The sequence below is a fragment of the Callorhinchus milii genome, unplaced genomic scaffold, assembly GCF_018977255.1.
Source record: "Callorhinchus milii isolate IMCB2004 unplaced genomic scaffold, IMCB_Cmil_1.0 Scaffold16, whole genome shotgun sequence".
NCBI classification, from domain to species: domain Eukaryota; kingdom Metazoa; phylum Chordata; class Chondrichthyes; order Chimaeriformes; family Callorhinchidae; genus Callorhinchus; species Callorhinchus milii.
The window spans coordinates 3495043-3520677 of NW_024704757.1; the positions used below are offsets into that span (position 1 = coordinate 3495043).

General features: G+C 40.1%; 1 protein-coding gene across 4 annotated transcripts in view; it reads left to right on the forward strand.

Moving 5' to 3' along the window:
• Positions 1-23004, forward strand: part of clec16a (C-type lectin domain containing 16A) — a 110649-nt gene extending 87645 nt beyond the window's left edge. For 3 of the 4 annotated variants that reach the window (XM_042340953.1, XM_042340955.1, XM_042340954.1), the window contains 2 exons: positions 4878-5030; positions 18062-23004. In XM_042340953.1, coding sequence (XP_042196887.1) covers positions 4878-5030; positions 18062-18426 — 518 coding nt within the window. In that variant the 3' untranslated portion in view covers positions 18427-23004. Of the gene's footprint in view, positions 1-4877; positions 5031-11763; positions 11876-18061 lie in introns of all 4 variants that reach the window. The other variant, XM_042340956.1, reaches the window with a different exon arrangement.
• Positions 23005-25635: the final 2631 nt, after the last annotated feature.

Sequence of the window (25635 nt, forward strand, 5' to 3'; positions counted from 1 at the left end):
ACGATTTACACTGGTGAAATGGCCAAATATGTATTTGATTTGCTCGTCTTTACCATTAATACTCTCGCCCCTATTCAATCCCAAATTGCTTTGCATTGGCTCAATTCTGGTCACAAAACATATGACACATTCCTCTCCTCAGCCAACTCTTCTGGAATCTACCTGGAGGGCAAACGTAACATCAGGCTCCGATTCACCTCTTCTGCCTACCCTTTCTTGCTGTCTCCAGTATCAGTCAAGTCGACCAGCTCAGTGCTCAGCTCCCTGGACTTTACTCCCACCCCCCCTCCTTTCCATCTTACCTCCATATCCTTCATACCTCGTGTTTCTGTAATGATTGAAGATGAGATTCCTTACTCTCTCAGCAGCAGTTGTTTGTGTTCAATTTGTCAGTGAACCAGATCATTTTGAATACTCAATGCACTGCTGCAGTTTATTAAGTGTTGAATTAAGATGCCATAAACAATTTGAGACTAGTGTTGTGGTATCTGTTTGCTTGCTGAGCTCTTACAGAACAAATGTGTAGTGTAATATGTAGTGAAAGATGCAGATTTCAGGGAGTTTCTGGCCTTGCAGAAATTTCCCAAATGTCAATATCAAACCAACAATTGGTCATCAGCAGTGCCCTTGCAATGAATTTCCCTCGCTGGACATGCAGAGGGCTTGCAGAGTGGCAGCATGTGTATGTTTTCAGAAGATCATCAACATACCATTGTTCATTCACTTGCATTTTTTAAAAAAAAAGTTAGAGAAAAGTTTAGCATGCTTGTCGTTAATTGAAACTCACAATCCTGACCTTCACTGAGGTGCTTGTAGAAGTTCTATATAGAGCAGTAATAGAGAACGTGTGGTTAGCTATTTTGTTGGAGGAGGAGTTCAAATGTTGGGGGTTTCGGTCAGCCGGGTGTGTTGACACATGCGGAAACCCATCACCGCGCTTAAAGAGCATCCAATGCAGACAGAATTCCACGTACATAATGCCACCTACACACTTGAAATTTCCCTTCGTCCCTGAAGAGACACTAAACTAATACCGGAGAGTACTGTGACAAGAAGTTTCAAGAGCTAAGGCTTGGGGATACCAGAATCTGCGTTGGGGTAACTGCTGGAGTTTAACCAGCGAAACTGACATAGCTTGCCATTCAGGGCACCAGCCGGAACCACCCTGACTGCTGGGGCTTTGACTTGCAGGGTTAAAGTGAGAACTGAGTGAGAAGAATCTCTACCCCCAGTGACTGTTCTGCCCTTCCAATTCCTGCTGGTGAGCCGACCTGAGCTCTCATCAGCAGTGCCCTGGAATACTACGAAGGAGCTCAGGAACCGGGTTGGAGACCGCCACAGAAGTTTGAGTCGATTCCAGCATTGTGTTGCCAAACACATTACTTGGAAGCCGGCTGAACTATAAAAAGACCCCGTTTAACATCGATATTAGTCAATAGCCGGTTATCAAATAATTGTAAAGTGAAGGAAGTGGCACACTCAGTTTTCTCGGGAGCTTTTGCTGCAAGTACAGGCAAAGCCAAAATTTCAGGGGAAATTTGAGCAACAGTGTTGCAAGCAGGTCTTAAACCACTATGGCTTAATCAAGCATTGCTTCATATCCTAGTTATTAGTTACTGATTACTTGGCCCAGAGCTATAAGCTGTATATTTAAGCTAGCTACTAAAGGATGCTAGGGTATAATTCATCTGGTGTATTTTTTAGGCCTTGGGCAAGATCTGTATTGATTGTGGGACTGGTGTCGGACTTAATAATAATAATCCTTGCATTTGATATAGCGCTTTTCACATCGGGAGGATGTCCCAAAGCGCTTCACAGAACACACTGTAAAGTGAATTGACTGTATATTTGTGGGCGAACGCGGCAGCCAATTGCGCACAGCAATGTCCCACAAACAGTCATGGATTGAAAATAACCAATTTTATTATCGTTTTGTTTTGGAGGGATTATTATTAGGCTCTGTGTGGAGTAAGGAAACTTGCCCAAGGTTTCGCCCTCTGCCTGGGATTGAACGCAGGTCTCTCGCTTGCAAAGCGAGTGCTCTAACCACTGAGCTACAGGACTCCAATTATGTTGAACCCCTCTCTCATCACATGTTTAACATTTTTAAGCCTCACCACTTATGGTGATAAGAGCTTTAATCAGTAGGAGGTTCTTGTTACTCAGTGAATGGTACCAGTTTCTCTGATTTTGATAACAATGTGGTTTAAGTAGGACAGGCTCTCAATAAATTTAAGTATAGATGACTTTCAATTAATCCCTTGATAGCAATGCATCCTGCAGAGTGCTGCTGATACTTTGTCTGTGCCTCTTAAATGCATTCTCTTTAAACTGTAAATGAAACAATTACAGTTTCATTTCAATTCCTCCACGAATCCTGTAGGATAGTGGGTTTGATTCCCGGGCAGAACAAAATCTTGGGCATGTTTCCTTAATCACATGCCTCAAAAAAAAAATCGTGGATTGGTCACTCAATGACTGTTCGTGGGACATTTCTATGCACAATTGGCTGCCGTGTTTTGCCCACAAAACACAGTCAATTTACTTCACAATATATTCTGTGAAGTGCTTTGAGACGTCTCAACAATGTGGTAAGGCGCTGTATCAAATGAAATGATTATTATTAACGTTAAAACTACGATCCTGACTGCCTGTCGTTAAGTGGATGTTAAAGGTCCATGAGACTTTGAAAAGGAATGAGTTTCTCCCGGTTTCCTGATCATTTACCCTCCAGATTAGTATCATTCATCTCATAGTCGTCAAGAGACTTATCTGATCTGATCTGGAGTGTGCAAAATGGCTGCTGTGTAACCAAAAAGCCAAATGAAATGTTGATCTTTATCTCAGGGCCTGGAATACAGAGGGGAAGAAATGATGCCTCAGCTGTATAGAGCGTTAGTCAGACCCCATCTGGAGACTGCGTTCAGTTTTGGGTACCACACCAAAAGATATATTGGCCCTGGAGACGGTGCAGCACAGAATGTTACCAGGCCTAAAAGGGTTAAGTTACGAGGAAAGGCTGCATAAACTTCGATTGTATTCCTTTGAGTTTAGAAGGTTGAGGGGTGATCTGATTGAGGTATATAAGATAATAAAGGATTTGATAGGGTAGATACAGAGAAGCCATTTCCTCTGGGTGGAGGATTCCAAAACAAAGGGGCAAAGTCTTAAAATTAGAAACAGGCCATTGAAGAGTGAAATCAGGAAGCATTTTTTCACTCCAAGGGCGATAGAAATCTGGAATTCTCTCCCCCAAAAGGCCATGGATGCTGGATCCATCCACACCTTCAAGAATAAGGTTGATAGATTTTTGGTCGGTCAGGGTATCAAGGGATATGGGGAGAAAGTGGGAAATTGGAATTGAAAGGATTAGATAAAGATCAGCCATGATCTAATCAAATGGCGGAACAGGCTCGATGGACTGAATGGCGTCCTCCTGTTCCTATGCTTGGAATTAAAACAATTGCTGTACTTGACCGTATTTACTATGAAACACCTTTGGCATTTTGATGGGTAATACAATACAAAAAAGCAAATTCCTTCTTTCCTAAATGGAACCTTTCATAATTCTTTGCACAAATTACAAATTTAATCAATTTGTAGCTTCAGGCAGTTGCACAATATTAGGTCAGTCACACAGGAATAGTTAGACTGCACCAAGAGTACTGGATCCAGTTCTGGTCTCCATAGCATAAGGGCCTGCCCAAGCCATAAAGGTAGGGCAGAGGAGAGAAATGAGGATGATTCCCAGTGTTGGAGGAATGAGCAATGATTAGACAACTCAGGCTTTTCAGTCTTTAAAGGAGCTGTCACAGAGGGGACTTTATAGATGTACAGTATACAAGATTTTAAATAGGATTGAGAAAGTGAACCCAGAATAATGTGTTCAGATATACCAAGGGTTGCAAAGGCAGTTTCAGGACAGACACCAGGAATTTTTCATTTTTGCCCAGAGAGTAATTAATGATGCTGTGATGGGAGGAGTGTGGGCATTCGGGAAAGAAAGGTCTTTGCATCCAAACTGATCTTGTGAGGAATTGCATAGAATATAAACACTGGCCTGGACTAGTTGGGCCAAATGGCCTGTTTCTGTGCCTAATCACTCTTCATGTGCTTGCTCACTATGTTAGAAGCTTCTGGCTTTGGCACTTCCCTTTTTTTGGGATCAGCCGGGTGTCTGACACATACAGAAACCCATCACCGTGCTTAAGAGTATCCAAACCAAGCTGAGATTCCTTGCATCCCACCTACACATGGACATTCCAGAGATAGATTGTTGGAATGGAATGCGCTCTCTCTCCCTGGAGAGAGAATTAGCTAATTCTGGAAAGTATTTTACAATTTTTTTTTAGAAAGCTTCTAATTTTCTATGTGGCATCCTATAGCTTAGTGGTTAGAGTTCGATACCTGGGCAGGGAGAAACGTTGGACAAAACATTGGGCAAATTTCCTTCTCCACATGACTCTGTTTACCTAGAAGAAGGTAGGAACCCAGTTGTTAGTCGATTGGTGGATTGCTTTTCTGGGGGCAATAATCCCTTCAAAAAATAATAATAATTTGGTCACTTCAATCCACGACTGTTTGTGGGGCACTGCTGTCCACAATTGGCTGCTGCATTTCGCCCACAAAATATACAGTCAATTCACTTCACAGTATATCCTGTGAAACGCTTTGAGACATTGTGAAGACATGATAAGGCGCTACATCAAATGCAAGGATTATTATTGTTATTACTATAGAGAAAAGGACAAGACACATATCCTGTTGTTTGATGCAATATTAGAAGTGTAGCAGGTCTAGAGATTACTTTGCATTCTTCAGGTAGGAAATCATGGAGAAGGTGCAGAGAGTAAAGGATTGTTTTACCTGCTTTCTAGGCTTTGCTGTGGCCCAGCACATTAACCAGCAGGCGCCTTCGCCAGCGTCGTCCCCCTCCCCACCTTCCAGCGGCACCATAACAACTAGCACAGGCTGCAGCGGCTCCATGACCAGTGCTGCCTCCACTCCTTCAGCTGCTAACAGCCCCGCAGGTAATTCTCTCCGTCTTTAGCTCCATCAATAATAATCACTAGCTTCAGCCAGAGATTTTTGTAGCAAAAGTTACAAAGTTAAGGGTTCTCTTAACTTGCATTTTTTTTCCAGTTGAACTTAACTTAATTCATATATTTAAGAAAATCTGACTAATTATTAACGTTCCAGTTGTAAACCCTCATATTTCTGTTGCCCTTTTTAAGAACGTGAAAGTGTGGTATTTGTGGATTTTTGTGGACTAGATTTACAATGAACAATACACGCTTGATAAAAATGTCTATCTATGCATTCTTCTGAAGTTCATGAAGGTTATTTAACTAAAGGAAACGACTAATCAGTCCCCACTAGTATGTCTATTGTTCTTAACACAATTTATTATATATTGTGTCAGGTCAATGGTTGAGGGAAGCAAGTATTTGTTTTGACGGACATTGTGTTCAGCACTATTAGATTTGATAATTATAAAATGTAGTTTGTTAACTGGATACAAAGGAAAAACATGGAGATAGTATTCTCTTTTAAAAAATTTAGAATATTCCCATGAATGACTTAATGTACGGTTTGATTAATGCAGTTCCATTTACTTCTACAGATTTGACTAACTTGAGGCCAAGAAATCTTGCCTATAGTTAGTGGGGTTTTTGAGTCGAGAGGCCAGACTCTGAATTACAATGTGACTTTGTTTCTAAGTGCAAGTATTTCAGTGATAAGGTTGTGGCGATGTAGATTTGCTGGACTCCCTTCTTTCTTGCAGGTTTTAGATTTAACTTGCCTGTCTTTCAGCTTCAGGTATTTGTATAATTATAGTATCTTAATCCTATTGTAATGTGATCTATGTATAGAAAGCTTTGTTGAATTTTTCGTGAGGTGGTGCATCTTCATTTGCCAGTGATTGTCATCTCTTCCACTCTCTCGCCTGAGGCAAACACTGGCATCTCCCTAACTGGAGCACAATAGAGATTGAGAGAGGTACAGACACGAGTCTGTATTTTGTATTCTTTTGGCACAGTGAGCTGGAGCTCTATCACACTGCTTCCGCCTTGCTTGCCTTTTCTCCACACCTGTCAACAGTAATAATGCGACGATGGTGATATAAACTAAAGTGCGATTTGTTAGAATAAATAGGGTTTTCCTATTCTCACTGTACATTGGCATTGTGATGTTAAGTTGCATCGCACCTGAAATCATTCTGAAGTCAGGAGATGAAGTAGAGATGGCAAGTTAATGCATTAATGTTACAAGAAAAATAAGCTTTACTTGATTTTTATAAGTAAACAAATCTTCACGGCTGTACATTTTAATATAGTTAATGGTTTCTGATTTCATTATTCATATAAGAACCTGAGGTTTTTGTAACATTGCAAACTTTTGCTTCGGGTTTATCCTTTCAGCATACATTAAAGGGGAAATTTGACCAAAGCGTAATGGAGTAAACAGAGATGAAGTAGTGTAATATGACTCAGTAGAAGTGACCTTTTACACTGCTGCAAGATAGCCAATGCTTTGTATCCTAAAGGTCCACGTGGGTTTGATTTAAGTCATGGAAGAATTGTCTGTTAGAAGTGGGTCATTTGGAATTCTTAGAACCAAAGAAGTTTACAATAGGAGAGTCCCGTTCAGCACATCATGCCTGTGCTGTGTTTTGAAAGTTATCCACTGTATCAGAGATGCTGTATCTATTAAAGTGTTATCTTACACCACTGCCAACAATAACAAATTAGGTGTGTATAGCACCTTTCACATCGGGAAGATATCCCAATGCGCTGGACAGTCAGGGATTTGGACCCGAGCTAGAGTTTGGGATCAGGAGGGGTGGAGGGGGGAAGGTGAGTGGCCAAAGGCACGTCGAAGAGGAGGGTCTTGAGACAGGCCTTGAAGGAGACAAGGGATTGGTTTTACGCAAAATTGACCAGGCACAGGGAGAATGTCGCCATTAAGATTTTGCCCACAAAATAAATAGTCACTTCACTTCACAGTATATTCTGTGAAGCGCTTTGAAACGTCTCGAACACTTGATAAAATGCTACATCAAATGTGAGGATTATTATTATTTATAACAGTCAGCAGGTTTTAGGAGACATTGTTTCAGGAAACAAATCCGATGATTTGTTTCTGACCAATAAGCAGCCTGCGCCCAGCTTGAGCTTGAGTGTAATTTTGGAATTGCGTTAACATTGACCTCCAGAGTCTCAAGTGATGATAATAACATGTTTGTGTTGTATCTGTTTTGTCTTCTGTGCAGTGTTGTCTGTTAGCTGGCCTTGGTTGAGAGCTCAAGTATGCCAGTTTATAGCTGGTCAATGTTACATTGATATCTTTAAGATTAAAGTAAGAATGTTTTGATTACAGTAATGAAATGTCCACTGTATACCGTGGATGGGGGTCTTCAATTATGTGGAGAGACGAGAGAAGCTGGGATTATTCTCCTTGGAGCAGAGAAGGTTAAAGGCAGATTTAATAGAGGTGTTCAAAATTACGAGGGGTTTTGATGGAGTAGATAGGGCAAAACTGTTTCCTCTGGCGGATGGGTGGGTAACCAGTTTTAAGATAATTGGCAAAAGAACCAGAAGGGGAGATGAGATATTTTTTTACCCAGAGAGTTCTTGTGATCTGGAATGCACTGCCTGAAAGGGTAGTGGAAGAAGATTCAGTAGTAGCTTTCAAAAGGGAATAGGGTATATACTTTAAAAGGAAAAATTTGCAAGGCTCTGGGGTAAGAGCGGGGGAGTGGGTCCAGTTGTTTTTTCTTTCAAACAACCGGCAAAGGCACGATGGGCCAAATGGCCTCCTCCTGTGCTGTAAGATTCTATATGTAAAGACCTGTATTTGTTCACTCGTATTTCTCTTGCTATTTGCCACTCCTTCCTCAAACCAATGGTTGCATTAAAACCATTTTAATCCTTTGTGATACCTGAAGCTCTTGTTAGATTGGCAAGTCAGATGTGGAGTAAGCACTCTTGAGACCCGTCAGGCGTGAAGGGCGCTATATAAATGAAAGTTGTTGTTGTTAAACTAGGCAATTAATAGAGATCTTTTCTACCCAATATTGAACTCGCTGCCTAGTTATGTTCGGATGAAATTCACTTCATTTCCTAACATTAGAGCTCTTTATTTCCCGAACACAGTGATCTGGTTTGTCAATAAAGATGAATTTTAAATTCCTACATTAAATTAGTGAAAAAATTAGTACAGCATTGTGTTATCTATTCTTGGTGCCTTGCTAAGTATTTGGAGCAGGGTGCGATTATATTTTTAATTATAATGTTACACAGAATCTGTGCTTTTCTTTTAGGAAAGTCCCAGTCGAGCAAATAAACCAACTATTCTAATCTTTCAACCCACCTCCCAGCATGGACTTAGATCAGAACAGAATTACAACCCCGCAATCCATCCACGCACCTTTCGTTTTAATTTTGTAACTGTTCATCTGCTCAAATATAATAATGCAAATTTTTTTGTGTAATAGTTTTAAATTCAAAGCAGCTTGTTTACTCCCCAACCTCCCCCAAAAAATAATCACTAAAAACTTGCTCGATGTATATATTTTTTTGAAGACGTTATTATTTAGACTATTTTAGACCTCATGCCTATTTTAAGCCCTTAAAGAACTCTCAATCTTTCAGAAAGTTCACTTACGCACAGCTGCGGTTGACTTTTACCAGAAACATGGTATATCTGACATCTGGTGCTGAAAAAAAAAACGCCTTTTTTCCATGTTATCAGAGTGCTGCAAGCAATCCCTTCACATCCTGGCACCTCCCTACCTTTCTGACCTGCTCTCTCCCCACTCCATTACCCATCGCTTGACTGGTCTGGCCTCCTGCTTGTCCCCTCTGCTCCATCATCGGCGGCCATGCTTTCAGCCATTACGTCCCCATGCTTTGGAACTTTCTTCCCCAATCCCTCCTCCTTGCCCCTTCCTTCCTCTCCTTTAGATCACGACTGAAGACCTTCCTCTTTGACCATGCTTATGATAACCCTCTCTCCCCGCCCCACCTCGCTCCGTGTTAGCCTCCGACACTGTTAAACCCTCTGAGATGCTGTGCCACGTGTAGGGCGCCATATAAATGCAAGTTGTATCAAATCCTGTGCTTTGCCCACAGGAAGCATTACTAATTTCATAACATGCGGAATGAGTTTGTTGACGTAATTTGACAAAGGAAGTGATACTGGATGACCTAATGTTTATTTGTGAACTTCAACTTAACATGAGCTCTGAGATATTGGATCCAGATCATCGCATTATAACACGCTTCCCTACACATAGCCTCTTCTACACAATGTTATGAGCCAAGCTAACGTACCCTACATCAATTGAAAAGATATTCTGGACCTAAAGCACCTTAAATAATGTACCTCTTCGAAACGGGCCTGAGGTCACTTCACCCATCTCCTACTCCCCTTGCTCAGTGTCCAACACAGCATCTCAGACGTTATCCTGCATTAAACAGCCTGATCTAAATGCTCTTTATTACTGTTGATGTGACTATGGTCCTACCAGCTTTTTGCATGTACAGAACTGTGAAATCAAATGTTTGTTTCCCCACCAAAGCCCCTTCATAGAATGATGATGTTCAGATTTTATTGCTGAGTGAAGTCCTGTACTGTAAATTCACTAGAAATAAGTTTTGTTAAGCCTGATATCAGAAATTTATGGGATGTATGAACAAAATCGAATGCAACTTTTTGTCCATATCTGCATTATTTTTCTGAATTAAAAATCAAGCAAACATGTTATATGTACTCCCTCTATTGCGCCTTCTTACACACACATGTTTATTCAGAGATAGACTTATCCATGTAACTGCTGCTATGATCAAACACTCCATCCATCCCCTTCATATCAACAAGTTGTGTTTCAGTCATTTCCACACTTAGAATGATTTAGGTTTTAATGCTTCCAGAACTGGAACTGTGTGGTTTTCAACGAGAAAAGTGCAGACATAGATTGCCACAGCAGCTGCTTTGGATGCTATCCAATAAATACAGTAACCACTTCATAGTCCTATAAATAAGGAAGTTACTGACATTTCAGCACAGATGTGATTTAGCGCACTGAATGAATGGATCTTGTCTATAAATAGTCACTACACATTACAGTAAATCCTGACTAGCACTTTGAAATATCCTCCTGATGTGAAAGGCGATATATCAAATGCAAAGATTATTTATTTGCAATGCGTATAATTTTGTGGCAAATAATGCTGCCATGTTTAGGCCTTTGGTCTCGCTAAATAAAACAGTCCCGAGCTTCCAGTTCGTAAGAGGGCAAAGTAGAAGGTAGAGTGACTGATGTGATTGACTGTTTGGGACTTTCTGTTTGTCACTGGGTGACAGTATTAAATCAGCTCACAAAACAATGCTTCGGGCCTGAGTTTAGTGCCAATGCAGCAAACACATATTGGCTTATTTGTGTTCTGTGTGTAGGTGTGACTACTGCCAAATGAGTTTCAGTCACTACAACACAAATTGCACTGGATACTGTGTGTGCTGCAAGGTCACACACGCAATAAAAGGATGTCATAAATATGTCCCCAACTCTGTCACGTATTCTCTCTCACTCTCTTTGTCACACACACACACACACACACACACCCGCACAATCAGTTGAAAAAATAAGTGGAGAAACGAGCTTGGTTTATAAAAATTCCCCATCTAAGTATAGTGCTTATGAATAAGGTTTCAAGTGCATATATAAGTATAGAGGGAGATTCACAACCCTTTTTTGCAGTTTGTTTATAGCTCATTTGCCGTTTGTACACCAATTCTGATCAAGTATCGTCTACAAGTACTTCTGGACTAAATTTTCCAGGTTACGATCTTCAGAAATTGCTACTTTCAACCCTCCTCACTGATGTCTCATAGCTGACGTCAGTTGAACTGAAATCAGTGCCTGTGTGCAATGGAAACTGTTGGGGCTCCTCAATGCACGATGCTGGATTCAAATCAATGTTTTTTTTTAATTAAAAATCTGTTAACTTTTGTCTTATCGGAAAAGCATTTCCCAATATTATTGTTTTTATGGTGTATATTGATGGGAGATTACAATATGTGGCGGAACGCTATAAACAAAAGGTGTAGAGGAGACCTATTTTGTAGCTCTGTTAATTTAGGACTCACCACTATGGCCTGTTTCGGTCCTCTATGTTCCTAAGTCAAGCTAAAAGGGACATTCCATCTAATGTTGTCTGTGCTAAATGTGAAGCTTTGGAGAAATTGCTATTGTAACATTCCTAGATCAACAGGAAATGTATTACTTATCATTTTGATTTGATTTTATCCAACAGAGGATAACTATTTAAGATGAAAATGAACTTACTGATGGTTAAGCTTTAAGGATTTAGTAAAATGTATATTATATTAATCTTGTTTTTGTTTCAGCTTACTGCTGGAGATGTTTTAAACTACACAAAACTCTTCATTCATTCTTGTTATTTACGGGAATATTTCTTTCGAAACGTTTCTACTTTGTGTGTTGCTTTTTTTGTATGCTCTCAATTTGTCGAGTTCTAAATGGCTGGTTTACTGCATGAAATGTCCTGAGATTGAATGACAGAGTGCTGGGGAGCTTCAATGTATGTCAAAATGCCATGTTTCTGTTTGTGGACTAAATTGAAGTCTTTGTTATTGTTTGTTAGCTACCAAAACGTTGTACCCATGAACAAATCCACTTCTTTCAATTCCATTGTCGTACCTTCGCTATGATCTGTCCCTCTGTTCTACTCCTTTTAGTCAGGCCTGGCAGGAGAGGAAGACGGCGAGTATTTAGTCTTTCAGAGGCTGAGAGTCGTGGCGGACACTGGGTTTAGGCCTCCAGGCAACAACTCATACAGTACAAATGCAGGCAGGTTTATGTTCCATTCCCCCAGCCTCATCATTTAATTTAGTCATCCCATCATAGTCTGTGTATTTGAATTCAGAGCAAGTAAAGTTTGGCATGTACAGTATATATATTACTTACAGTGTGACTACAAACCTGAAATATTGCACATAAAATCATCAGCCAAGACTTCAGAACCATGCTCTCTGTTAACAAGGGGAAGATTTTTTTTAAAAAAACTGCAAAATTTTGCATTTCTGTACGTCACAGACAATCATCTGATTCCAAATTAAAAACCCATCAGTCTGATACTCTCATCAGCGCCTTGGGACGACCTCCCGACGTGAAAGCGCACTTTACAAATGTAATTTTGTATTGTATTTGTTCGTCTGAGTTGCATGTTAGCTGTACTACCAGAAAAGACTGCCTGACAACAGGTAAATGTTTTGCCGCCAGAGAGAAAGAACGGATTTTATTTTCAATTCTTCTCTTCGCCTCTCCCTCCCACGTCATGCCCTAATTGCAGACTAGTTACCTGGACTGTGTTTTTACCAAAACTGTAGCCAAGACAATTCAGTCCCACAGACTGAGTGCAAAGAGTAGCATTGTCTGGTGGGAAGAGGAATTAAAGGTACATCAATGAACCTTTGGGCTAAAGTATATTATATCTATGATGTATTTTCCCCGTTTGTGGTTGAAGAGTATGTCACATTATCCTGAGCTTCAATTTCACCCCTAAGTGGAGAAGTAGTGATTGTAATTATGGTGTAAAACTGCCTTAACGTATTGGCGCTGTGCCTCTACTGAATTAAACCAGTTGGTGGTTATCCCTTGTGTTCACTATCAACAGCCCTGTTCCAAAAACTCAAAACTTACCGTGTCATTAATATCAACACCTTTCTGTTCCTTTTAGAGTATTTTTGACTGCTTTTCGGGCAGTGCTAACAATGTGATTGTGGTTTTGTTGCTCAGCATGATGTGTGATAGTTGAAACAGACACGCCTCCAAGTACTAGACTACTGATAACACACTGTCTGCCTAAGTACTGACGGTCTCATGTCACCGGCAGTCACTGAAAAGAAAAAAACATCGAAAAGTAGATTAGTTTCTCTTTACGATTCAATTCACTGTAGTAAAGGCTTTATTGTAAATTGTACATAGGCTTTATTGAAAAGTACTATTATTCTACCAATTTGGATTGTAACTAAACAGTTCAGAATATTCTTCAGCATATGTATCTACTAATTGTTCAGAATTGTTCATTAGATCCTGAGGAGTAACCTTATAACTTTTTATTATCTCAAATATGGAAACATTACAAGACTCATGTGGAGGAAACCTAAATCAAATGGAAAGTAGGTGCACCATGAATTAGTGTGTGCTGCCCACTCATTGCGCAATCAGAAGTTTTTTTTAATAACAAACTGAACATTTATATGCAGTTCTAGACGGTTTCTGGCTGACGATTTTATGTGCAAAGCTGTACGTTGTTTGACAATACGAATTTATCCAGTGAAGGAAAAATGTTTTGTTTTACTTGTCACTAAGTGGAACTTTTTTTTAAAAAAAACTGAAATGGTATTTTTCACTTGCTGAAAAAAGTTTACTTGAAGGATAACTGGAAGAAACTAACCCTGAAGGAGAGTGAAGTGCCTTTGGTATGGTGAGGGGCTGTTCACTAAGAGTAGGTGAGAGCTGCAGTCCGTCAGGCGGTGTTAGCAAGCAGAGAAAGGCAGTGCTGAGGGCTGGTAATGATGGGAGAAACAAACTGATGCTTGTGAACTGCCAAGTTGCTTTGTTCCTTCGGCTTAATCCAAGTTGGAAAGTAACGGGGCTCCAAGTTGACAACTGGAATTATCCAATCCTGGTTCAGCCTCATGCAGTGTAGTGGTTAGAACACTCGCCTCGCAAGTGAGAGGACCTGGGTTCGATTCCCGGCATGGGTGAAACGTTTCCTTACTCCACGCACTTCTGTTTACCTAGCAGTAAGCAGGAACCCGGATGTTAGTCAATTGACGTATCGCTTTTCCAGGGGTAATAATCGCTTGAAATTTTTTTTTGAAATAATAATTTGGTCACTCAATCCACAAGTGTTTGTGGGACACTGCTGTGCCGCATTTTGCCCACAAATCAATTCGCTTTACAGTATTTTCTGTGAAGCGCTTCGAGACATCTCAAAGATATAAGGCAAATGCAAGGATTATTGTTATTTAATTTCTCTGTTTTAGATGATTTCAGATCGTGAAATGTTTTAAGTGACTGAGGCGCATGAGCGCAGTCGGTTTGTAGAACAATGATTCCAAACTGCAGCTTCTCTTTTCCTTTTTTTGATAGATACCTTCTGATAATTCTTGTTTGCATGGACCTATCAACTTATGTGTCTTCATTATTTTTTCTTACTCCGCATCCTGTCACTTTTGAGACACTTTATTAAAATGCATCCAAATGATTACAGTGTTAATATAAAACCGCAAGACATACCACAACAGGTGTTGTGTCACAGTCATTTGAAGTACTGGCCCTATGGATACCCAGTTAAGCCACAAGTTGAACTTCGATTCTCATTGTGGTAAATGAGGATCCTTTTACAAGAAGGCCTTTATATATTGTATTTATCAAAACTTGGCCAATGATTTAAAAGGACCTGAAGCAATCTCCAGAAATGGGATTAAGGTCATTTTATATACAAATGACAGCGGTGCCACTGTGCAATTGTTTTAAGAAGGGTCTTTCACACTGCACAGCACATATCAGGGAGTCGCAATGGCTTGACTTTTTTTTAAATCCCTTTTTAAGCTCAATGTTGTTTGCCACAGGACTGACATGGTCTAAATACTTTGCTTTTCCAAGTTAAACAAATGGGATACAATGCAAGTCTTACAATAACGAAACCCAAGCTATCCGTATACCTTCAGTTGTGAAACCCTGTTTTGCGTGTATTTGAGGAGGTTGACTTAGGTATTCTCCAAAACATTAGCATCATAAATCACGATTGCACAAAATACATTGTGTTGATTTCTCGCCGACTATGCCATTTGTTTTAGATACAATTTTTTTCTTCCACCCATTTGGGTCCCTGTATAGACGTCCGTTTCTCAGTCAAAAAGGACGTTTCTCAGTCAAGAGTGACCTACTCCAGACATCTGCAAATACTGCTTTTAAATCGTCACAAAACAATGTATGAAAGCAGCTCACTTTCATACACTTTGAAACATCTTCTTTCCTTGCTCTGTGCTCCTTCAATTGGGGTTTTGTTTCTGCACTGTATTCCCTTGTCATCACTTGGACACGCAGCTGACCNAAAAAAAACTCCAAAAGAAAAGGTTAAAGCCGACGAACCACTCAGTCAATATAAATCTCAAATTATTTTTAATAGGAAAATGACCTAAATTAATATTTTGTGTTCCTTGTCAACAAGATGCAGTCTAGTGATGCAGTTTAAGTAATTTAATAACGTAAACTGTTCCAGTGCACCCAATGATTTTTTTTTAAGTGCTGTTTCAACTTCTGGTCTCTGTGGTTTCCCTGTGAAAGTAACTTAGTGGTAGTTTCAGAAATATTGGTCAAAGTATCAGCATTTCTCCTAATATGGGAATGTTTTCTTGGTTAAACTTTTATGTACAGTATGTTGAGACGCATTAATTATATATACGCCCACAAAGAAGGCAGGAGAAATTCCACAAGGGAATCAGTATTGTCATTGGCTTTATTCAATTTTCTGAAAAGCTTCATTTTATGTCATTGAGCTCTGCAACTCAAACCACCTCAAAAATAGTCTTGACAAGATTCTTCAATTTCTTCCTGAAGTACTTTTCCTAAAGTGACAGAGGATCTGTTATGCCAACTTCAATTGAATCTAATCCAATGTGTCTGGTCAAAGTTCTATCAACGCATTGCTTGCACTGCCTACGTTTGGTCGAACTTTTCTTGCCTCATTAAGGTACGACTGGGCAGCAAGAGAAAATGGAGCAGTTTCCAGTTTACTACCTATGTTGAGCCACTTTGAAATGTTCATGGTTCAGTTCTCATGGGAGAAAAAAATCACCTCTTTTCGCTTGGCTGGATTTCAGACTAGAAATCAAAATTTAACTCGTGTCCAATTTAGATGCTTCAATACCTGTGTGGGATTTGTAGCTTAAGATGGTTGAGCGAGTCCTTGACTGCCAACCAAAAAAGTCAATAACCCAAGTAGCAGAACCACACACCACTCAAGACTTACCTCATCTTTTTTATTCAGTTTAGGAATTGAATGGAGCTCTTCTGTCAATTCACAAGTATGATCAGACAAGAGGCCAGTGTTCTGTGATTCTCTGACCAGCTCTAGGACTTGGACTGAAGTAAACAAGAGATGGACTACTTTTTGTTTCTATATGAATGTTTATTGCCTTCATATAGAAACAAAAACTTGACATCTCGCTTCACTTACTTAATACTAACAAATAGAGAGCTGTTTAACACTAGTTCCATCTTTTCTTTTCATGACTGAATAAGGGATGAGGACATGCAATAACTACTCCTTGGTATATTGTGTACTATTGCTGGCAAATCACACCAGTTCTGGCATTATTTAGGCCAACGTTATACACACCATTCAGGGGATTGAAAAGCACAGAGAATGTCTGCCCTGACCGTGTTTGTTTTTAAGTTCAAAATGTACCTTTCCTTATCCTGTCTCCAAGTGAAACTTGAGTATGCAGGCAAAGATCTGCTGGCGACGAAACTCCATATCTGAGAGCTCAGTTGTTAACCTTAAGGAAATAATTCAGACATACAACTCCAGTACTTTAATCATCAGACCAAACGCTTCCAGTTGCATTTTTAAGTGTCATATTTTGATAGAGATTGTTTATCGAAGTGGCAAGACAATGAAGTGGCTTTGATCCCTGCTCTATTGAATTATTTCTATGTGTTGCTACAAGGAAAAGGGAAGGGTAGGAGTTGGCAGGAGCAGGTCGTAAGGAAGTTATTGCCAGTTTGTCAGGAAGTCCACCCAACCTCTCGGCTGCAGAAGGTCTGAGACCTGGAGATGAAGTAAAGGAGAGAGATTAGTTTTTTGTTTCTATATGAAGTTCTATTAACTTCGAATACAAAACAAAAACTCGACGTTTCACTTCATTTGATTAAGAATGCTAACAGATAGATAGCTGTTTAACGCTCATTCCCACATGTCTTGTATGTATACCACCTTCATGCTTCATTTTACTGCTCACCTTCTGTGCTTTCACAGTTTCGTTTTGGCAGCTAAGGTTTTTTTTCCCCGCTGCTGCCTTGCTATCTTTAATTTTGTGGGTGTTTATTTTACAGGAACGTTTCGTTTTAAAATTGCCTTTGAATAAAATCACATGTTAATTGAATTGATCAAGAGAAGAAACAGGAGAGCAATGAATGAAAATAAGTAGTTGATTATTTGAAAACATAGTGTAGTCTTTTACCCTGCAAATTGGTCTTTATTTAGGAATCCACTGCTGTGCCTACAAAATACACCGTCAATCCACTTTATAGTATATTCTATGAAGCGCTTTGAGATGTCTCAATGATGTGATGAGGTGCTATAACAAATGCAAGGATTATTATTATTATTTTGACTTGATGTGGTTGCACCCTACATCTCAGTGATTGCCTGGTGTGATGATCACCATAGCGATGCCCATTTTATTCCCTCGTCTTGGTGCATTCTCAGTTTTTCAAAAGAACAGATACATGCATTTACCTCCAAATTTTATAATTGGATAATCATCAATATCAAATAGGTGAATCCACTAAATTCCCTTGTTCATAGTCAATGAAACCATGTGTAAAAATGTGCTGCTCCTTGGGGAACAGATAATTCTAAGACTGAAGTGGCTAGGAATTCAAAGAGGGGCGTTTTAACATACTCCATAGCTTCATAATAATAATAATAATCCTTGCATTTGATATAGCACCTTATCCGGTCTTTGAGACATCTTAAAGCGCTTCACAGAATATACTGTACAGTGAATTGACTGTATTTTGGGCAAAACACTTACCATAATGATTACCAAGGAGTTAATGTGCTTTTAACCACCCAAACGTGCCTAAGCTTTGTGGCAATCAGAAGGAATCCAAAATGGGTGTAAAGATCTTTAAAAGTGAATATTGTGTGTATTTATTTCGATTTTTTTTGAATTCTTAGATTGCTCAAATGAAAAATGAAGTACAAAACTTGTGTGTTTTTTTTAATATCAATAGATGGACCCCAGATTCAGGAGCAGCCTCACTTGACTTTTCCAGACCATGTGGAGTTTGTGAACCAAGCCGATTCCTCAAACACGATGGCAGAGCCTGGTGCCCACAAGAGCAGTGTACCCCGGGTCACTGAATCTGAAGCAACTAGTCTGGCTCCAAGCTTGACCCCTGCCCACCAGCCAACCATATCCCTTCTTTCTGATGACAACACTGACGCATTAAGTGTGGAGTCACTGACTCTTGTCCCACCTGCCGATGCACAGCATATCCGAAGTGTGAGCACTTTATCCCAGAACTCCGTCTCTAATACTGTGCGAGAAAACGAGGACACTGAAACAACCGAGTCACCAGTCAATCCCACAGAGTGAATGGAGAGTAACTTCTCATCCTCCTGGGTTTGTATAGACTGACGCATTTCTCTAAAACAAGGGAGCTAAGCCTCTAGTCTTAATGCTAAGCAGAAGATGTAATAGGTCTGCAGAGGCCTACAAAGTAGGTTTACTGCTTGTAAATGTAGTTTCCTGATTGATCAAATGGTAACAGATGTGCAGTTAAAATGCAGTTTTCACTGTTCAGTTAAAACCCATTGGTATAGTTTCAGTAGTGAAGCAGATTCATCAATAAAGTGCTGTCCATTGATTAGGATTGGATAAATACCACCTCCATTGACCCTGCCCTTTCAACAAAGGGATTTTAAGAGAAAGGTGCATAGTGCTGGCCTATATTTCTTCAACTCCTGTGTCGTTCTGTTACTGTATTCACCCACTTGACTATTATCAGGCTAATTTGTTTTGTATGAAACTGTTGGTAGAAAAATATTTGTTATGGCTTTAAGGCCACCCAAATAAATCATTAAATGTAGGTGGTTTATTAATGATGAGGATTGGAAAATGGAAAATGAATCCACTAACTTATCGTAACAGAGTAAAGATAGGGGTACCAAATGCCCCACTCATAAACTACAGCTCATTTTAAATAGACCTTGGTGTTAGTCCTCGTTTTACTGTATTTAAAGTATACACACATACACAAAATATTGTTTGTTGTTCTGGCAATGACAGATGCTTTAATTAAGTATAATAAACTGGGAAGAGCGAGCGGTGATGTGCTGGGAAGTCAAAACTTAAAAATACTTTCCTGTTACCAGAGGGTGGTTCAAAGAATTAACAAGGGTGAGTATTCTTGAGTGGATGATTACTATAGATGCCACTCGTGTATGTTGTATGGACAACACAGTACTGATTAGTACTTGGGGACTGAGTGCGGATTTTTAAACTACACTTTTACTGGTTACAAGAATGAGCTACACAATTTACACAAGGCTAAATTGAGATCACTTTGGGTTCACCATTCGATTTGGTGATTCTTGTAGCAAGTTGTTGCTCTTAATTTGTCTCATTCCCCCTTTTCCAAACACCGGATAATTCACACCACTGGATAGATAATTTCTCACTGACACCTCCTGTTTCAAATGTGTTCCATTATCGATAGAGATGAAGAAGAAAAAATAGGTTCAGAAGAAAATTCAACAAATTTGAGATTGTGTATATTGAGTGGAATGAATAGAATTTATCCCACATGCCTATGATTTGTTTCATCCATTTGTCACACTTTTTTAAGCCGTTTTTAATGGGAAATCTGAGCAAGGCTTACAAAGCTGGCAGGATTGACTCTGAGTAGAAGATGGGGATTCAATGGGAAAATGCAACTAATTGTTGAATGATTTAAACCTCATTGGTAGGTCAGCAGTAAAGGAAGGTGTGTTTGAAATTTTCTGCAAACAGAAAAGGCATTTTAGAAGGCAGTTTAGTATGTAACTGAGAAGTAGTTTGTGGTATGTTTATACATCAGTGACATCAGGACCCAGTCTCTTGAGGTAAACTGTACATAAGTAAATTCTCAGGAAATCAGCAGTGGCTTTTAATGGTAGGCTTATCAGTTTCTAGGAGCTCATTAAGATAAAGATTTATGCAACAGACTTGATTGACTTTTCCTCTATTAAATAACCACATTGACCAGTTCTGATGCAAACAATGGTTCCTTTTTGAATTCTTTATTGAAAATTGCACCATACATTAGTTCAGCTTTTGACATAGTTAAAATTGATCCGATTTGCCACTATAGACCCTAATTTGAAACACTTCTTTCTGAGAATCTGGCATTGATATGAATCACACTGATAGCACTGGTCACAAGGGCAAGGTGAGGTGTAGCAGTTAATTGTACAATGATGTTGCTTCCACTGGAGTCATTGTTTTATGTCATGTGAGTTTTACTCTTGTTCTGTCAGTTATCAATCCAAACTTTAACCTGCTAAACTCCAATCTAAAATAAAGTTCACAGAACTATCGGAGTAAAATAAATTAAATGGGTAATGTGTTCCATGAACAAAAACATTGTGGCTGACTTCAGTCGAGAAGATTATTGTTTTATAAGGTAACTACTATTGCCACCCAAGAAACAACATAACAGCTACATCCAAGGTCAACACTTACTTCCTGATGAATCAAACATTCACCTTACGGTACATTGTGGGGAAAAAAATTCCCAAACCACATTTCCTGAAGTGTTGAGATGACATTAGGTGACCTCACCAGAGCTAGTGCAACTACCACACAAGTAAACATCTGCCCCATTTTATTTATTTAAGACTTAAAAATAGCCTAGCAGGAATATTTTAAAGAGTTTTGTGGTCTCAATGTGAAATTTCGCTTTGTAGTTTGCAGCATTTAAATACTTCAAGAATCCAAGCACTAGAATCAGTTCACTTGTTGATTAAAAATATTGGCCTAACAAATTCTATAAGTCGTGCTGATTACCTATCCTGTGTTTGTGAGCATCACCACAAAAAGCTACTTACTGTTTGCTCGTAATATCATGACCACTCGTAGAATTAATTTCTGTATTTCAAGATTAAAGGTAGATATGGGAATGCATTTGCCGTTGTTAAAAAGTACCTTCAATATGCTGCAGTTTCTGCGTATCATTCGTACAATGTTATGTTCATCCAAAAATATATAACTACGTATTCAACTGATATGACACGTCAAAATCTACTCAATAAGTAGAGGACACCATCACTCCATTACTGGTTACACCAATAATCCAATCGGGTTAATTTGTAGGTTTAGTGTCTATTTTACTAAAATGGCTTAAGGAAGCCTGTGCTTAATTTGCTGAGGAATGACTTGCTGAGATTTCTTGTACTTATTCAAGACGTAAGTTGGCAAACTTACCCCAGGTTTCTGTTGAAATGGAAGCAGGAATTTCAAGTTAACAAAGTTTCTGTTTTCATTTCTCAGTTAGCTGGCCACCTTCATATGCCACCTGTCATTGCACGAGCAGGAGCAAGGCATAGAAACAGTCCTATACCTTGGAGTCTACTCATCCACACCAACGTGAATGTCTCTTATTGCAAAACATGGATCTGAAATCTCAGACCTACAAACTAAGGATCGATCAAAGAGCACAAACTGACAATGTTTGCATGTTTGCTTTTTAATAACGAAGCCGTACAGTTGGTGGCATGTTAAGAATTGGGGAACAAAAATACATTTTGCACTTTCATGTTTTTCTCTCCCTCACTTACATAGAACTTAATTCCAATTCCAAGGAAAGGTGAGTTTTTTCACACACATTAAGAAGTGCATGGCTGATGCCTTTCAGCTCTCTTTAGCATAAAGGGCTCTCAAGATTACACTCGAAGCTTGGAAATCCTCCCATCATATATTCTAAAGCTATGTCAGAGACACTGGAGGAAGAATAAATGGAATACTTCCTACATTTTTAGGCATAAACAGAGTCTCCCCCTCAGTCTTGACAATGCATGTATTGTTTGTGCTCAGGCTAAACTTACACAGGCTGTATAGGGAGTAAGGCATCATACCTGGGGTGAATCTCCTTACCCCTAACATCATTAGTTTGTAAGCCATTGATAGCAAACAGAAGAGATTAAAAAACATGAAGTCTGTCAGAGTGTAAATGTTGGTGCTAATTTATCATTATTTGAGGCCAGGTGCAATAAGGTTGAGGTCATTCTCAGTGGGGGAAGAGATTATACCCCACAATATCTGAAATATTGAATTTGGACAATGGTCAAATAAACAGCTGGAGGCTTTTGGCAGTTTGATCAGAGCCATCCAGGGAGACTTGCTGTTCTCATGGGAACCACTGATTAAGAGACCACAGAAGGCATCAGTTCTTTGAGTTTGAGTTGCATTTTTCTGCCCAGGAAGTTGCGTTAATGAATGCTGATGTAAATATTAAGGTGCCTATTAAGTACAGTATATGTTACTCTTCTTGGAAGAGTTGATTGATACTGACATTCGACCCGTAACATGAACATGACCTTTTGCTGTTGCTTAAGAAACTGTGCACAGGTGTTGAAACTAATGTACTCCAGTAGTTGCACAATGAAGGCTATATTAATACTGCATATATACTTAAAATGTACAGGACACATTTCTCCCAAGAGCTCAGTGGGTTTTGTATTAATGGATTAAGATGACTGTTGTAAATATGCATTGTGTGTAGATTGTTTTAAAAAAAAGAATTTCTTTATATCAGATTAAGCAATACTAAGATATTTACACTGATGCGTTGTATTTTCCTTAGTGGTTTAGTTAAAGTACATCTTTACAGTATTTCAACCTGGATAAACGATTTCACTCCATGATCACCATCGGAATATGTAAAACAATTGTAAATTATATGTATATTGAAAATGGGTTACGTTTTGAGTCATTTGTTGTGTATGTATACATGCAGAGTGTTTCTCTTACTTGTGTTTGACGCAAGGTTCCTTTTATGATTGAGGCCTGTGTGGTGACTATACACTCAGGTAGCACAGACGAGGGTAAGTGGCCAGGAAACAACAGGAACACACAGAAATGGAACCCGTTTGTCATCCAAGCCACAGCAATAAATGTAAGATAATTTTGCATTCACTTGCGCGTTGCATTGTGTGGCTTACTTTTACCCTAGGGGACAGTTGTACTATTGAATTTATTGCTTGTTAGCTGTTCAGACAAGCTGAACAACAAGATTACACGTGTATAGCGCCTTTCACGTCAGGAGGACGTCCCAAGGCACTGGACAGTACAGCATTTCAGACCCGAGTTGGTGTCAGGAGGGGAAGGGGGGTGACCGATGGCATGGTCGAAGAGGAGGGTCTTGAAGGAGGCTAAGGAGGGGGCGAGGCGGAGTGATTGGGGATGGAATTCCAGAGGTGGTCTGGGGGCAGAGTGGCTGAAGGCTCTCCCGCCAATGGTGGGGTGGGTGAGTTGGGGGACGTGGAGCAGCCATGGAGGAAGTGGGTGGGTTGGTAGGGGGTTAGGAGGTCGCAGAGGTAGGGTGGGGTGAGGTCATGGAGGGCTTTGTAGGTGAGGACCAGGATCTTGAACTGGATCCTCTGAAGGATAGGGAGCCAATGGAGTCGGGTGAGAATGGGAGAGATGGGGTCACAGAGTTTAGTGCAGGAGAGGACACGGGCTGCAGAGTTCTGGATTACCTGCAGACTGTGGAGGGAGGAGTTGGGAAGGCCGACACTCAGGGCGTTTGCATAGTCGAGCCTGGAGTGATGAAGGCATGAACAAGAGTTTCAACGGCCTGAGGGGTGAGGTAGTGGCGGAGTCGGGCGATGTTACGGAGAAACCTATTTCCTATTGGGCATTTTTACAAATGGGATATACTATATGAACAGATCACCAAATTAGTTCACTTTTATTCATTCATGAATTCCAAACAATATCATTTACAGATTTCTCACAAGATCGGAGTGAACTACATAACTGTGTTCTTGGGTTTCCTTTAAATATAGGGTTAGAAATTCCAGTCCATGTCCAGGCAGGAACATTGCTAATATCAGCCTCCAATGGGATTTCTATATTATAGCTACACACCGTGGAACAATATAACAAACCACTGAAAAAGCAATGTGATCGTATGGATCCCAATTACACTCTCCGCTATCTGATACTACTTTTAAACACCTGTCTCAGTTTATCTCATGGAATTTGTGTCACACATCACACTCTGTCTGCCGCAGGTAACCTATTTGCTGGTCTCTGGAAAAGGAACTGAAAGGGTTGTTCTTAAAGGAGCCAAGCGCAGACATGACGTGAATTTCTATTGTTCTAATATTGCTGTTGCTAGGAACCGTGTGAAACGTGCAACTCTCCAGCTGAAGAGAACAAATACAATGCAGAATTACATCAGGTAACAGACTTGCTTATGAATTAATAAGAGCAAAATGCGCACTCCATGACCTGACTGCCTATAACCCCCACCGCGATCATCTTGTCTGCACAGTTCCTTTGAGGGATTGGAAAGCAGTTTACGATTCCTGGGCTGTGCCAGCAATTCAAATCACTGAAGTTATTGCTTTTTTTTTCCCCTTTGCTTTCTATCTCCTCAAGGACATCCAAATTTGCCTTCCATCCAGTGAACATCTGTTGTTGAGGTTAAAACCAGAGTAGAGTGTGCTTGAGTGCTGAAGTTCCTATAACAACATTGCACACTGCATGCAAACTGGTTGCAGAACCACAATCCTGCAAACTGTCGAGGCAAACAAAGCTTCCGGCTGTGAACCCAGTGTAGTGCGTGGCCACAGACTGTTTTACACTCACTTAACTCTTCGTAATTCCATTCTAGTCCGCTTACTGGGAGAGCGAAACGGGGCAGGTTCAGATAAATCAACCTAAATGCAGGATAAGATGGCAGGTTGGAGACATAGGGGATTTATGTTCGTGCATTTTGCACATTTGTTCTTAGAGATAAACATTCTAGTAAAGCAGACTGCTGAAGGAAAACCACGTTTTTATTTTAAACTGAAGTTTGCAGCACTACAATTGCAATAAGTCAGGATGAAACACTGACAGCAGTGACCTGACTTTTCTTTCACATCATTCTTGCAACAAACAACCTCATCACTTTATTACTTCTATACAGCTGGAGAGATTTGCCGTCATGTTCGAAAGTGCAGCGATTTGGAGCTGGGAACCCGATTGATATTATGCTGTTTGTCTCTGCAGTATTTGCTTACTGAACTCGAAGTATGAGCCTGGCTCAGTTGGGTAGCACTGTCACCTCCGAGTCAGAGGGTTGTTGTTCAAGCCTCACGTTGGGGACATTGAGGTCACAGTCTAGGCTGACAGGCCAAAGTGTTGCTGGGGAAACTGCATTGTCGGAGGTGCCGGTCTTCAGATGAGATGTTCTCTTCATCATTTCCAAATCAAAGCGTATCACTCCATTCTTACCCGTCTCTTGACTTCACAACTCTACCTCCTCGCCCAATGCTAACGGACACTGTCCATCTCTCTTTGTCCCCAACACAGTTCCCATCCCTTTTAAAACAGCTGTCATCACCCCCATCCTCAAAAAACCTTCCCTTGATTCAATCCATTAATACCCCTCTTGCATCTTACCACCCTCTTGGCCCCGACCCCCAGCTCAGGTGCAAATCCTCCATTTGTCCAGCACCTTGGGACGTTCTCCCAACACGTAAATGTAATTTGGTTAAACCGGGAACCGTCTGCCCATTCAAGCGGGAGGTGAAGATCCCGTAGCCCTATTTGAAA